Source organism: Delphinus delphis, chromosome 11 (genome assembly GCF_949987515.2).
Source record: "Delphinus delphis chromosome 11, mDelDel1.2, whole genome shotgun sequence".
Taxonomy (NCBI): domain Eukaryota; kingdom Metazoa; phylum Chordata; class Mammalia; order Artiodactyla; family Delphinidae; genus Delphinus; species Delphinus delphis.
In genome coordinates this window covers 97,910,699-97,926,063 of record NC_082693.1, presented here as the reverse complement: position 1 = coordinate 97,926,063, position 15,365 = coordinate 97,910,699, and the positions used below count along the sequence as shown (strand labels likewise).

The following is a 15,365-nucleotide window of genomic DNA, read 5'->3' as shown; positions in this document are numbered from 1 at the left end:
AAAACCTAACCGGATCAAAAGCCACTTCCTCTAGCCAGCCTTCCCGTCCTTCCTGAGTCCGCCCTCCCTGCCCTGCCTTGCCCAAGCAAGCCAGAGTTAATGGCTATTTCCTCTCTCCTCAGCAGCCCCCCAACCCCCCCACCCCCACCCCCCGCGGGTTTTAAAGTTGGCTAACAAACCCCACCCCACCCCCAGCCTACAGGGAGCCTCCCATTCGTGAGGGAAGTCGTGCTGGTAAGTTTCAAAAGCCTGTGAACTTTTGGGGCCCCAGAGCCCCGAACACCGTGGGGGCCAGTGAGTCAGGAGTGAAGGAGGAGCAGAGGTGGGCTTCCTATGTGGTACCAGGCACTTACCTGTGTTCCTTTAGTTCTTGGAACAAGGTGAGGAAGTCGCCATCGTTATTATTCCAGATGGGGAAGCTGAGGCACATTTAACCACCACTGCCTGCAGCTCCTAATGCCCTGTACCCAGGGTCGGAACACAGTGCAATTCACTTCCTGAGCACCTGTGCTGGGTGCTGGGCACCTGTGTTACCCGAAAACCGGGTTCACCTCTTGGTGAACGTGGAGTCAAAAGACACAACTAGGGCTTCCCTGGTGGCGCAGTGGTTGAGAGTCCGCCTGCCGATGCAGGGGACACGGGTTCGTGCCCCGGTCCGGGACGATCCCACATGCCACGGAGCGGCTGGGCCCATGAGCCGTGGCCGCTGAGCCTGCGCGTCCGGACCCTGTGCTCCGCAACGGGAGAGGCCACAACAGTGAGAGGCCCGCATACCGCAAAAAAAAAAAAAAAGAAAAAAAAGCCATGCCTGGTTCTTTTTCTCTGGGGACCCCCTAACCTATCTGCTTACACCTGGATCTGTAGGAGACAGCCCCTGCCCTCAAGGCCCCCAGGCCCCAGCATGGACCTTGATAAATAGAACCCTGTGGGCTCGGTGCTGTCAGAGGTCAGACCCAAGGCACAGCGGGGCCCCGGGCAGGGTGTGCCAGGACGTTGGAGCTAGAGTAATCATTTCAGCTCCAGGCGAGGTGCAGGCTGGAAGTCTCAGCCCCTCCACCCAAAAGCTCAGCCAGGCAGCCTTACAAGGACAAAGCCGGCAGAAGGGACACCTTGGAAACAATGCCTTCCCCTCCCCTCCCCCATATCCAAGAGAGACACAGCTTCTCTCAAGCTGTGGAAAATTACTGGGAGGCACTGCCACCTGGCCGCGTTGCACATTCTCAGAGCAGATAAGGCAGTGGCGGGGCAGGTAGACACAGAGCCGACATGGTGCTGGGGTGCGGATGTATGTCACATGGTGTGGGCGCTGCAGGGCGTAGGAGTTCGCATCCCAGCCTCCACCCCATGGGTGTGAGCACGTCTCATTCAGCGGGTACTGAACCCAGGAGTGGATATGTGTATGCGTGAACCCACAAGGCTCGGTTCCCTGGACAGACCCCACTCACTTCTGTGCAGAAGTTGCTCTCGTGGACATGCTTTTGTGTGCGTGTTTACACTACTGTTTATTGAGCACCTACCGCGTGCCACGTGCTAAGCTCTCCAGAGGCATCTCACCGCACCATCAGGCGTCCTAGCGGTAGGTATTATTATTCCCCTTTAACAGACTGAAAAACAGACACTGAAGACTTACAGTAACCAGGCCAAGCTGGAGGGCAGGCAACTGCTGGGAACCGCTGCAGGACATCCCTGGCTACAGAAAGGGCATGGTGTTGGCAGAATGGAGAAAAGGGACAGAGTCACAGGCGGGGCCCCGGAAGAGGGAAAAGACATCAGGGATGAGCCGACAATCCTTCCATCCTAGAAAGGAAGTTGTTGTTCCGTTGCCACAGAAAGACCCACATCATAACACAAAGATACCCTGCACGGGTGTAAAGGCCTGAGGTGTGCATACCTCTGGACCACACCCTACGTAGATAACACACACTACGCCCCGTATGGCTTGTGGGATTTTAGTTCCCGGCAGCAAAAGCACGGAGTTCTAACCACTGGACCGCCAGGGAATTCCCCTACCTTCCCCCACATCAATTTCCTGTAGAAACTCCTGGTGCTGCACCTATGTCTGGGCAGGCTGGCAGGTAGGACTGTGATGCCAGTGCTGGGCAGCCGGTGGGGCATGTGTAGCTAGCAGGACGGCTTTGCTGGCAGGAGAAGGGAGGAGGGAAGCATGGAGAAGCCTCTCTGGCCCTCCTTCTCTGCTGTTCCGTCTGCCCCCACCCAGGCCCCAGCTCAGGCCTCCTCACCCCTGGCCTGGAAGTTTGCAACAAGCCACTCTGAGGTCTCGGCTCACCAATCCAGGCCCCTGCTCCCCAGCAGCCATGCTAAGGCTGGGGGACCAGCATGAATACCTCCTAGGAGCTGAGGACACAGCAGGAAAATAGCCCCTGCCCTCATGGAGCTGACGGTGTAGAAGGGAAATGAGCAGTAAACACATGTCACATGCCTAGGCCCATGCTCTGCAGCAAGAGAAGCCACTGCAATGAGCAGCCCACGCACTGCAAGGAAAAGCAGCTCCCGCTCGCCACAACTAGAGAAAGCCCGCACACAGCAATGAAGAGCTAATGCAGCCAAAAATAAATTAATTAATTAATTTTAAAAAACATAACCATTATTAAAATTTATAAAAAAAAAAAAAACACGTGTCAGGGCGTGGGGAGGCTATAAAGAAAAGGGAAGTTGGGTCAGGGACAGACACCACTATGAAAATAAAAGGGCAAAACACAGCCTGGGAGTAATTTGCAAAACACGTATCTGACTAAGGACCCAATCTAAAATATACTAAGAACGCATGACTCAATAATAAATGAACAACCCAGTTTTTAAAAACTGAGCAAAAGCTTTGAACACGTTTCATCAAGGAAAATATATGAATGGCAAATAAGGACCTGAAAAGGTGTTCAACATTATTATGGGGAAATGCAAATCAAAACCACTACACACCACCAGAATGGCCAGCATTTAAAAGCCTGACCATACCAAGTGTTGCAGAAGATGTGGAGGAACTGGAACTCTCACACTGTGTGTGGGACTGTGAAGGCATACAACTACTACACACCTATCAGAATGGCTAAAATAAAAAATAGTGCTGTACTTCCCTGGTGGCGCAGTGGTTAAGAATCTGCCTGCCAATGCAGGGGACACGGGTTCGAGCCCTGGTCCAGGAAGATCCCACGTGCGGAGGAGCAACTAAGCCCGTGCACCACAGCTACTGAGCCCGCACTCTAGAGCCCACGAGCCACCACTACTGAAGCCCGCGCACCTAGAGCCCATGCTCTGCAACAAGAGAAGCCACCACAATGAGAAGCCTGAGCACCGCAACGAAGAGTAGCCCCCGCTCATTGCAACTAGAGAAAGCCTGCGTGCAGCAACAAAGACCCAACACAGCCAAAATTAAATTAAAAAAAAAAAAAGGAAACATGCACTTCCCATGCAACCCAGCAATAGCACTCAGGTATTCACCCCAGAAAAATTAAAATTATGTTCATGTAAAAACTTTACATAAATGTTCATAGCAGCTGTATTCATAACAGCTAAAAACTGAAAACAGCTCAAATGTCCTTCAGTGGGAGAACAGATACACAAACTGTGGTCCATTTACATCACGGGACACTTACTCAGCAATAAAAAGGAATGCACTGTTGATACCTGCAACAACTTGGATGGGCCCCAAGGGAATTACGCTGACAGAAAAAAAAAAAAAATCTCAAAAGGTTATATGTTGAGAAAAGTTGAGAAAATCACCTTCTTCTCCAGGAAGCCCTCCTGGCTATGCCAGCCCTGGTTGGGTGGGGAGGGGAATCCTACCTCTGATTCTTACAGCATTTCTAGCATTTCTGGACTGACCTGTGTGTCAAAGGACAGACCATGCTCTGTCCAGGGCTCTGCTTTGACAATTCCTCTGTGCATTTCTACTCTGACCGGATGGGTGGCTCTGAGTTTTCCCAAGCCTGGAGCTCAGGGCTTGGTTGGATTTAACTGAATGACATCACCTCGTGATTGATTAGATCTCAGAAAAAATCACCTGTTTTGGAGCAACCTTCACAAACATTCTGACTCTCTTTGCACAGATGAGGTCAGAGGAGCCCAGAGAGGGTACTTCCTTGCCCCAAGTCACACAGCATGTCTACAGTGATCAGCTCATTGATGAACCATGATTGAGATGGGAGGGAAGGTGAAGCAGCATCGGTGTGGAGGTGGAAAGCTCAGCTCTGAAGGCCCTGCCAGCTCAGTCATGGGAGGAGAGGATCCTTCAGAATCTGAGAAGTGAGCTAGAAAAATTGCTTCTGTGGGTATTTATAATTAGAAGTTTCTGGGAAGCTTGAGTCCAGCCCAGAATCCATGAGCCAAGCCCAGCCTCTCCCACCCACCCCCGCCCACCAGCTTGGGTTATTCTGCAGACTGGATAGAACTGGCTGGAAGCTGGCCACAGCTTGGCTTCTGCCTTCGAATCCAAGCTCACCCCCCAACCCCATGCTGCCCAAAGATGAAGGTGTATCCTCCTCTCCCCTGTGCTGCACAGAAGGGGCCTGAATGCCATTCCAAAGGGGTCAAAGGCCTCCTGCCTTGTCAGCTATGGCCCCCTCTGGTGCATCTGGACATGTCTCAGCATCCGTGATCTGGTGCCCGGAGAGCACCCCATCAGCCTGCTGGGGCTCTTCACAGCTGTCAGGTAGCGTCCTTTCTTTAAGCAACCCTGCTCTGACAAACCTCTTCTTTTTTTTTTGGTCACACCGCTTGGCATGTGGGATCTTAGTTCCCCAGCCAGGGATCAAACCTGCGCCCCCTGCACTGGACACACGGAGTCTTAACCACCGGACCTCTGGGGAAGTACCCTGACAAACCTCTTCTTTCAGTGATGGGAAGTGGGACTGACTTGTTTTGCACATCCCAGAAAGGAAAGCAGTCTTGCTACCTGGCTCAGAAGACAGAATTGAGTTATCTGAGCGGAGACTCACAGACCCAGGACTGGGAGAGCCCGTCTGTCCCCCAGGAGGACTCGGTGCCCCTCCCCTGTGTCCTGCAGCCTCTTTTGCCTGCCTGTGTTGGGGTCCTCAGAGAAACCTATGAAGGGACCCAGAAGTGCATGGCCCTGAAATTAACTGTTTACATCAGCCCATTTTACAGATGAGGAAACTGAGCCCCAAAGAGAAAGAGCTGAATACAGGGTTGGTGGGGGGGACAGGACGAGCTGCCAGCAGAGCCGTACCCTGGGCCCAGATCAGCTTCTGGTACCTCACAGCCAGCAAACCCCAAAACGGCATCTAATAATCCCTAAAGCTCACGCGAAGCCCTCAGGGGAGGTGCTGATTTCCCATCTTCCGGAGGAGCCTGAGACTCAGACAACCCTGGTGCCCTAACAGCCCTGATTTCCTTACCCTCTCCACCTTCGCTTTGACTGAAAATTAGCCCCCTGCCCCCACCCTCCAGAGAAACAATGCAAACCCTCAAAATGACGACTCATTCATTCATTCAGCATCTCACTCATTCATTCTGTAAGTCTTTATTGAACTCAAAATCTTCGGAAGATTTTATTAACTGCTTTCCTGCAGTTGGACCAACAGGCCCTGTGTTCGCCTTGGGTGGGGTCAGGGTGTGAACATGGCCCCCTGCAGACCCCTGAGCAAGCCCCTTGGGGAGACTGTGGCCGACCAGAAGCGGCATCCGGGCTCAGTCCTGGAGCTTGCTGGCATACACCTCGGCCCTGTCCAGGGGTGGCCCCCGGTTCACAGACGTGTACGAGGGCTCCGAGGTCCCCAGGGACTTGGGGACGGCCTCCTGCGTGATCTGGGAGTCGTGGGCTGTTTCCCTGTCAGCACTGCCCATGAACCTGACGGAGGAGATGAACAGTGCCGGGGTTAGGGGCGCAGAGCAAACCCCAACCCCTCAGCTGGTCAGGGACCTTTCTACTTAGACATTGCTTTCACAGAGGTCACCTTAGGCCTTCATTCAATAGACCAATCTTTCCAGAGCACTTACTGTGTGCCAGGCCCTGGGATAAGAAAAGTATCACTCTTTTGGAATTGTGTGAACAATTTACAGGTCTTACCGTGAGCTGGACAAATGTCCCCAAAGAGCTAAGATTGTATGGGGAGACAGACCACAGCACACAATGACCAGACAGAGTGGACGAGTCCACTGGAGGGCTTCCTGGAGGAGGGGGCAGTTAATCTGGCCTTAAAGGAGGAGAGTGGAGGCACAGAAAGGTATTCCAGGCATTTGATAGGAAGGGCTAGGGAGTGTCTGGGGAAAGAGTGGGAAGTTGTGTGCAGCTGGAGCTGGGGTGGGGATGGTAGGAGGGACGAATGGAAGAGGCAGGCTAAAGTCAGATAACAGGACCTTGGTGCTGCCCAAAGGGAGGGAAGGACATCACCACATCCCGACTGCTCCCAGGTCTGGCCAGACAGATCAGTCTCTTGGTGGCTAATCTCATCTATTATCTGTGTTTTTAACTTAAATGTCAGAGGGCAATCTGATTTCTAAGTTCACTGCCCGCTCCCTACTCCATCCTTCACCCACCCCACGTCTTTTCCTGCCTGACTAGTCTCTACCTTTCCACGTAATTTCACCTACTCCAAGGAGCTTTTCCATCCACTCTCTCCACCCGCGCTGGGACAGGCAACCCCCCCTCCCGCCCCCCATCTTTAAAGCCGCCTGGGTCTCCTGCCTCTCTTGCTGAGATGCACACTGCCTGTGAGTTTTCAATTCATCCCAGTCCTGATAAAAATTTGTGCCTGCTGTTCCTTCCTCCAGGAAGTCCACCCTGATGCTCCAGGTAGGATCTGCCCTGCCCTCTTCTGGATTCTCATAATACCTGCACCTGCGGCTGCCTTGATTCACCCCCTGCTCCATCCTCCCAGGAGTAGTGGATTCCTGTCTTCCCACCAGGCAGCCCCATTAGCTGCTCCAGACACCCCATGGGGCACCTCCAGTCCTGATCTAAATAGATGCACATCAAAGTTGGTAGTGGCGTCAGGAGACTCAGGAGCTCTGGTCCAGCTCTGTTTTACCTGGTGGTGTGACCCTGGGCCACCCTTCCCCCCTCAGGCCTCAGTTTCCCCATCTGTACTGCAAGTGAGTGAATTATAATGACAACAGAAGCTAATTCCCATTTAGTACCTGGGTACTGCCCTGAGGACTCTATAGGGAATATTTTACTTAACCCTCGAAACTCCATGGGGCAGATAATATTGATTAGAATCTCCATTTTCCAGATGAGGAAACTAAGGCGTAGAAGGATAAGATACTTGCCCAAGACGCACAGCTGTGTCAGAGCTAGGATCTGCCCACGAAGCCCCAGTGCTCAGCAACCCCCTACCCAGCTGAAGACTTGACCTTGGACACCTCAGGACCCTGCTCCCCTCTCACTAGACCCCACCGCACCCAGGGTGGAAGGCAGCTCTCTTGCTCCCGGGCTCTCCCCACCTCAGAAGACCCTCCTGGTGGAGTGTGTCCCCAAGCCCTGTCCGCGCCTCCCCCCAGCTGGCGGGTACTCACACGAGGCTGAGGACAATGGCACCAGCAAAGCCAATAAGCAAGAAGAAGGGCAGGGAGCCCAGGATGGACGCGATGACAATCATGCCCCCGCTCCGCCGGCCCGGCCATGTGTCGATCGCCGAGTACGGAGCGACTGTGGGATGCAGGCTGCTTACTCTCCAGACGCTGCACCCCCCAGCCTCCTCCCAGGGACGCACAGGGGACCCCTGCCCTGGAAGCCTAAAATCTCAGGGATGAAGCGAGGACCCAGGTCAGGTGAAATTATCTGACTTGCTACCACATCCCACTCCCCAACTTTCTCTTGCGTGTCTGCTCTCACCCTCTTTCTTTTTTTTTTTTTTTGCGGTACGCGGGCCTCTCACTGTTGTGGCCTCTCCCGTTGCGGAGCACAGGCTCCGGACGCGCAGGCTCAGCGGCCATGGCTCACGGGCCCAGCCACTCCGCGGCATGTGGGATCTTCCCGGACCGGGGCACAAACCCGTGCCCCCTGCACCGGCAGGCGGACTCTCAACCACTGCGCCACCAGGAAAGCCCTCTCACCCTCTTTTAACTGTCTTTTTGCATAATTTTAAATTATGAACTGACTCAAGTCTTCCGAGACGGATGGGATACAGACTATAAACAAAATAAAGGCGGAGCAAAGGTCCCCAGTCTAACGGAGTCAGGGGACTGTGCCCTCTCTCTGCTCTGGCCAGTGTCACCCTTTTGGAACTAAGTGGACAAACCATTTATAGGTCCCACTGTGAGCTGTGGCCACTTTTCATCGTGTCTCCTGTAAATCCCGTGAGACCCCCGTTCTGCAGATTGCTCCCTGCAGCTCAGGGAGATTGAGTTCCTGTTCAAGGGCACTCAGACTCCAGCCTCAAGCCTGTAGGTCTGTCTCCCTGCCCCAAGAGAGCTGGGCCTGGCGTTTTTATCTGGATTACCCGAAGGAACCCTGCTGGAGAAGCAGAGCAAGGATTCTTCTTCCCACTTTTCGGATGGGAAAACTGAGGTCCCACCCAGCAGTGAGGCTCAGATGCTGGGCTTGAACTTGGGACTCTCGGCCCTAGGGCAGTGCTGTTTCAGTGGGACCACAAAGCATGGGCATGCCATTGGAGGGGTGAGCAGAGGGTAGGAAGGAGCCCCCAGCCACCTGCATGCCTGCCCAGCTACCCCCTCACTAACCATGTGACCTCAGGCAACCTCACAGAGCCCTAACTGGCCCATAAGATGACCATGGGTGGCAGGGGAATTGTTTTTTTTGGCTGTGCCCCGCAGCTTGTGGGATCTTAGCCCCCCGACCAGGGACCGAACCCAGGACAGCTGAAGTGAAAGTGCAGAGTCTGGACTGCCAGGGAATTCCCAGGGAGTTCTAAAGGTAGGGTCACAGGTCGTCAAAATTACCGTAGGAAATCTCTTCTGCCGCCCCTAAGGTTCAGCAGACATGATTAGGTGTGTATAAACCTGGGATCTGTGTTGAGAACTCAGATGGAGGCTTGAGGGGGACAGGGCAGGACCACCGGCAGATGCCTGGGCCTGCAAGACCCCCCATTTCAGAAAAACCGTAGGAGAATGGCGCTCCTGCTGCCTCCAGGGCTCATGCCCTGTGGCTAAGATTCCTCTGGAACCGCCTCACAGAATAATGATGCTGTCCTCGTGAGGGCTCAACAAGGGGCTCGTTAGGGTCTAAATGCAGGATAAACGCTGAGCCCTTTGGAGGCAAATGCACCATCAGGGCTGGACATGCCGGCTGACTCTGTCTTCAGTTACACCCATCCAGCCGGCCAGCCCAAACACCTGCAAATCCTCCACCTTCCTCTGTCACGACACCTGGTCCTCGAGGGAGGGAGGGAGGATGCAGTCTTGGGTTAAACTATTTTAACATGCATTTTCCTCATAACCCAATAACCTGCCTGTATCTGGGGAGACTTTTCCAAGTGACAGCATGAGTGTGCTTCCCTGGGTTCCCTTGAGGACCACTCCCAGCTCACTTCCACCACTTACGTCGATTGGTGCGGATGGGGTCCGACCACAGGGTCTGGTCCTGTACCAAGCCTGTGGACATATTGACCAGGACGTACTTGAATCTGGAAGGAAATGGAGCAGGGATGACTTCTCTCCATCCTGAGAGCCTCAGCCACAGGGAGGGGGAGGGACCGGGGCAGAGCTGGGACTCGTAGGAGATGGAGATCTAGGTGGCCCCAGTGAGGCGGTGGGGGGCTCTGGCAACAGGATGCTGCTGGACTTTGCATTGGCAGCACCTTTGCCCACGTGTTTCCACAGCTAAGATGCCACCTCATCCAGGAAGCCGTCGGAGCCTAGGCTCTCTCTCCGGGAGCCCCTCTGTTTCTCTGCCGTATATATTGTGCACATAGCAGATTTGCTGAGTATTGACCCATCTGTCCTTCTTGCATTTTTGCCTTCCTCTATTCCCAGCCTGGTCCTTGGTCTCACAAAAGCGACTTAAAAAAAAAAAAAAAAGGAATACTATCCACGTGCAACCCCGATGCCCTGTGATAAAGGCTAACTTTATATGCAGAAAATCCCAACCAAGTGTTACAGAACATAAAGGAAGATCAGGTGACACAGTACAGAATACCCGTGGCCTACTTTAGGTCTTCTTCACCCTCAGTTAAAAATGATGGATGTTCTGAGATCAAAGAAATCAACAGCCACTAGTCTGACACTTAAAAAAAAATGAAGACGCTTAAAATCTTTGTAGCATCCAGTGTTTTGCTTAATCCCTGCTTCTCTAGGTTTGAAGATGAGAATTCCAGAGGCTGGGATGTGTGCCCTGTGTCCCTAGGTAGGGTGGGCTCAAGTAGGAGGGAGAGGTTTTCCCACGTTAAGACCAAGGTCAGAGGTAAGGGTTGAGGGTGGGGGAGAGGACAGCCAGGACTCAGGTCCTGCCCAGTGGTTGAGGCCAGAGGATGGCTGAGCCCTGTGAGAGGATGGAGGTAAGGGATGGCCTGGGCCCCAGATGTGGCCTAGAGGGTACAGAGACCCCAACCTAGGCGTCTCCATGGTAACAGGGGTGAGTGTAATCAAGGCTTGGCACTGGGTAAGACACCTGGCCCTGGGTCAGGGCTGAGCCCCCAGCTCGGCACAGAGAAGATGCTCAGGAAATACGCGTGAAAATGAGCCGCTGTGCGCTCCCTGCAAGCGCACCCTTTCATGGGTGGGCCACGAAAGGGCGCGCTGCAGGGAGGCGGGAGAAGTCTTTGCGCTGAGCCCCAGCCTTTCTCGAGGTGACCCCCTTCCCTCTCTGGACCACAGCTCCTTCCCTGTCAAACGAACTGCCACATGGGTGATGGGCCAGGACCAGGTGCGTAACTTGCAGGGCCCAGTGTAAAAAGGAAAATGCGGCCCCTGGTTTAAAAGTGAAGAATTTCAAGATGGCAGTGGCGGAGCCTTACGCCAAGAGGGGTCCTTCTGCGCGCAGGACCCTGTGCACGGCCACGAGCCCAGGAAGCCAGGAATCCTTTATGGCAGCCGGGACGGTCCTGGCATGTGGTAGGCTCCGGAGAAAGGTGGCTTCTCGCACTTCACCGGTTCTAGGTCGCCCCACGTCGGGGCTGGGGCACACCTGCCCCTCTCCCGCAGCTGTTCACACCCACCTGTATTCCGTGGCTGCTGACAGGGGTGGGTTGCAGAGGCCCCAGAAGTTGGGGTCAGACAGGCAGGTCCCATTGGTGCCCACCCTGACCAGGTATGCGTTCAGGATCTCCGAGGCCCGGGACACATCCCTGACAGCATCCAAGCTGGGCAGGTCGCTGCAGGGGGTCAGGTCAAAGGCCGCCGCCTTGTAGGGGCCTGTCCTCCCTCCCTCTGTTTGCTGGAACGTCGAGCTGAGTGGGGCCTTGGTGCTGTCCTGCACAGAGGCGTTCCTGAAGCTGGCTGTAGAGGCAGTGCCGGGAGTGAGGTTCCTGGCCACCCCAGCTTAGTCACTCACTCAGTCATTCAACAAACGTCCCTAAGCATCCTCTCTGCGCCAGTGCTGTACTGGGCCCTGGGGTCTCTTCCTTACTTGCTGGGTGATCTTGGGCCACTCACTTTACCTCTCTGGACCCTCTGTGAAATGGGAGGAAAATACCTCGCAGTGCCTGCACATTGGGAGTGGGCGCAGGTAGGCAGTCTTTTGCTGAAAGAATAAAATGATGACCCCACAGGAGCTGCTGTAAATGGCTGCTGGCTAGAAACGTAAGAGGTTGTCATTGGGTCCCCACTCTCAGATCCCAGGGTTGCTGCCAGTGAGCAGGTCGGGGCTGGCCCAGAGCCAGCAAGCCCGAATGCATGGCTTCCGTCCCAAACACCGATCTTGAACTACCGCGGGAAGCCTTGGGCAGGACTTGAGCTTGAGGACCAGAGAATCTGATTTGCTCTCCAGCTCCGGGAGCTCCCATGAGTTGCTCAGCCTCTCTGAGCCCCGATTATTTGCCCCTGTGATGAGCATCCTAACAGTTAACCTTGCAGGCAGGTTGTAACTATCAGCTCTAAGGTGTGCGAAGCAGGAAGCACAATGTAAGTACCCAGTGCTGGATGCTGTCATCATTCCCCCCACTAGACTGGATGTCCCTCCAGGGCAGATGCACGTCTGGGACCGCAATCACCCAGCCCAGGGCTGGCACACGGCGGGTACCAGTGCACATCAGTGAGGTGAATGGGTGGTTTAACTGCAGGGATGGAGCACCCCTCTACCTGTCTCCTTCCCTCCTGCCTGCAGACAGCTCAAAGCCCCTTTCAGAGCAGCCCAGAGGAAGCAGGACCCTTACCCGAGTCGACCAGGACATAGAGGTACACCTCGTAGGTGCCATGGAGGGCCGCCGGGCTGTCAAACATGCAGAGAGGCTTTTCCAAGGCCACGGTGGTGAGTGTGGGGTTGCTGGTGGCGAAGGTCACACTAGCCAGCTGGGGCTGGAGGTTCACACCTGGAGGAGCAATGAGGCCAGGAGCTGACCCCCAGCAGAACTGTCCACACCCATGGGCATGCTCTGCGCGCACGCACACACACACACACACACACACACACCTCTGCAGACACGGGCAGCATCCCCGTCCCCACCCAGCCATCCTGACTAGAACCAGGAAATCCAGCTGAACTACTTCTCTCTCGCTCCCCCCAACAGACATTCAGTCACCAAGAACCCCATTGCTCCTCCTATGCATCTCTCCACCCCGTCATCCCGGTCTGAGTCCACCCTCTTCACCTGGACCCTAGGAAACAGCCCTACCTGATCCTCTGCGCTCTATCGTGCAAATCTGACTGCGTCGCTCTGCTGCTGGGCCCCTTCCTGGCTCCCCACTGCCCTCCACACGGTCCAGCCTCTCTGGAGGGGCAGTGAGGTCCTGAAGCTCTGGGCCTTGCCTCGTAGGTCTCCAGCCTCCCCTCCATGCACACCCCCTGACCTCATGCTCCGGGCATACCGATGGACAATGGGTGGGAGGTTCCCAGGATAGACAATGCCACCCCTCTCCTCCCTGAACTTGCCCATGCTGCCCCTTCACATGAAATATCCCTCCGTGTCCCGAGTCCAAGCATCACCATGAGACTAGTCCAGTCCCTTCTCTGCTCTCCCACAGTCCCCTGTGTTTCTCTTGCAGCACCCAAACACAGAGCCCTCGAATCCCCATCAGAAGCTTATTAATCAACATTGGCTATTATTATTAATATCTGGGTCTCCAGAGCCTGCACAGGGCCTGGCACAGAGCAGGCATCTGTGCCCATTCCTGGAGGGAATAAGTTCCCATTCCTGGTGCCACTTTCCATCCAGGCTCCTCTGGGGACCCTTCGGGAGGATCAGGGTGCAGGACACACGCCGGGACACAGCTGCCCGCCCTCCCCGGGCACAGCCCCCTCCTCTCATCCGCTGTTTACCTGAGCCAAGTCGCAGGCAGCCGAGGGCCAGCAGGACCCAGAGCGGAGGCATAGCCTGAGAGAAGCTGCGACAGGGCGGGCGGTCCAGGGGGCGAGCGTGCACCGCGCCTCTCCCGCCGCTCACCTGTCCGCTCTGGGCCCCCGGCGCGCCCCGCCCCCGCCGCAGCCAGCCAATCTTCCTCCTCCTCGCGGGATATTTGCATAAACCCCGCCCCGGGCTCCCCCGGACCGCGAGGTGCTCAGGGCACAAATCCATCCCCGCCGGACCTTCCCCGTCCCCTGACCGAAGCTCCCACTGTGTGCAGAGGCTGGAGCGGCGCTTTCAGGGTGCCTCTCGCCTAATGAGACCTTGGGGGCAAACCACGCCCTCTTTGAGCCTTAGTTTCCACACTGTAAAGTGAGGACGCTGATTCCTTTATGGAATTCTATTTATGGAAACCCTACTACGTGCCACTCACTGGGCTCTTGTGAAGGTGAAACGGGTTAACGGGTGAAAGTGGTGTCATGGAAAACCTGGAAGTCCTGGGTCTGTGAGCTGTCTGAAGACCTCTGGTGTGGCCCTTCAGTTCACAGGCGCAAGGCCAAGGCCCCGGGAGGCCAGGGACTCGCCAAGGCTGCAGGTGGGCTCCGGGGCTGGTGGAGCGCAGGAGTGCTGCCCTCAGCCCAAGGCTGTTTCAAAAGGGTGGATCAGCTTTTCAAGGCGTGCTTCCTGGGGGAGCTTTTGAGAATAGTGTTGGGGTCTTCACCTGGACCAGGTGGTTCCCTCCAGCATCAGGAAGCGTGCACATCTCCCAGTACACCTTAGATTTTACATTTTAAAAATAAAAGTAAAAGGATGGGAGGGGCTTCCCTGGTGGCGCAGTGGTTGAGAGTCCGCCTGCCGATGTAGGGGACGCGGGTTCGTGCCCCGGTACGGGAGGATCCCGCATGCCGCAGAGCGGCTGGGCCCGTGGGCCATGCCCGCTGAGCCTGCGCGTCTGGAGCCTGTGCTCCGCAGCGGGAGGGGCCACAACGGTGAGAGGCCCGCGTACCACAAACAAAACAAAACAAAACAAAACAAAAAGTAAAAGCATGGGAAAATTTTAAACTGGAGCCCAACAGTAACTAGTGAATCTGTGTATGACATTGCTGGTATAATCACTTGAAGAAAAGGACTGTACCTGAGGGACTCTGGAACAGGCTTGCCTGCCTGTGCTCCCTTGGTGGAGAATCTTCTAAGGACAAAGAGATCCTTGTCCTCACTGGTGAGGCAGTGGTGATGGTGGGAGACAGAGCAGCTGGGAAGCAACTTTGGGGCACCCTAGGACTGGTGCTGTCAGGACCCAGCTTCCCGCCATAGGATGAAGGGGATTTGGAGTGGGGGAAGGGGGAGTATTTTCAATTAGCAATATTATTATGAAAAAGTAACAAAACGACTCCCAAGCTCTGTCTATTGAGAGGATATAGAGGGGATGACAGCCTATTGCAAGGAGCTCACTTAGCACTCTTGGACCCGAAACCTCATCCGCCAGCAAACCACACCAGGGCCCCTGGAGAGATGGCGACTCCAGGGCTGGGGCACGGAAAGTCCAGAGGAGCTTAGGAAGTAAAGAAGCTCTCGAAGAACGATGGCACAGAAGGGACTTGAAAGGGCTCCCAATGGTCAGATTGGGGAAAATTTGAGCACAAAATAAATAACCAAAGTAACATATTTAGCCCATTGGATAAAATTCAAATCCATGAGTCAATACTGATACTTTTAAAAAATATTTATTTATTTATTTATTTGGCTGAGCCAGGTCTTAGTTGCAACACGTGGGGTCTTCGATCTTCGTTGTGCCATGTGGGCTCTTAGTTGCGGCATGCATGTGGGATCTAGTTCCCTGACCAGGGATCGAACCCAGACCGCCAGCGTGGGAAGCACAGAATCTTAGCCACTGGACCACCAGGGAAATCCCAATACTGATACTTTAAAAAACGTTTCATGAGAGAAGGGAAAATTCTTCTTTAAAGAAGAACACCAACGAATAAATGTAGA

The 15,365-nt window shown here is 54.7% G+C and overlaps 1 protein-coding gene across 2 annotated transcripts; it reads right to left on the bottom strand.

The window, feature by feature from the left end:
* Positions 1-5,664: 5,664 nt before the first annotated feature.
* Positions 5,665-13,400, bottom strand: UPK3A (uroplakin 3A). Of its 2 annotated transcripts, XM_060024005.1 has the most exons (6): positions 13,349-13,400; positions 12,246-12,401; positions 11,091-11,370; positions 9,478-9,560; positions 7,492-7,624; positions 5,665-5,824 (listed from the first exon to the last, which is right to left on the bottom strand). In XM_060024005.1, the coding sequence occupies exons 1-6, from the start codon at positions 13,398-13,400 to the stop codon at positions 5,665-5,667; spliced, it is 864 nt and encodes a 287-aa protein (XP_059879988.1). The 2 variants fall into 2 exon arrangements, with proteins under 2 accessions (XP_059879988.1, XP_059879989.1); XM_060024006.1 differs by lacking the exons at positions 9,478-9,560; positions 11,091-11,370.
* Positions 13,401-15,365: the final 1,965 nt, after the last annotated feature.

Excerpts from the sequence above, each read along its gene's own strand:
- UPK3A (XM_060024005.1), bottom strand. The coding sequence starts at position 13,400 with ATGCCTCCGCTCTGGGTCCTGCTGGCCCTCGGCTGCCTGCGACTTGGC. Across the intron at positions 11,371-12,245 it reads CTATGTCCTGGTCGACTCGG|CCAGCTTCAGGAACGCCTCT; the intron begins GTAAGGGTCCTG and ends CTGCCTCTACAG. Across the intron at positions 5,825-7,491 it reads GCCATTGTCCTCAGCCTCGT|GTTCATGGGCAGTGCTGACA; the intron begins GTGAGTACCCGC and ends CTCCTCCGTCAG.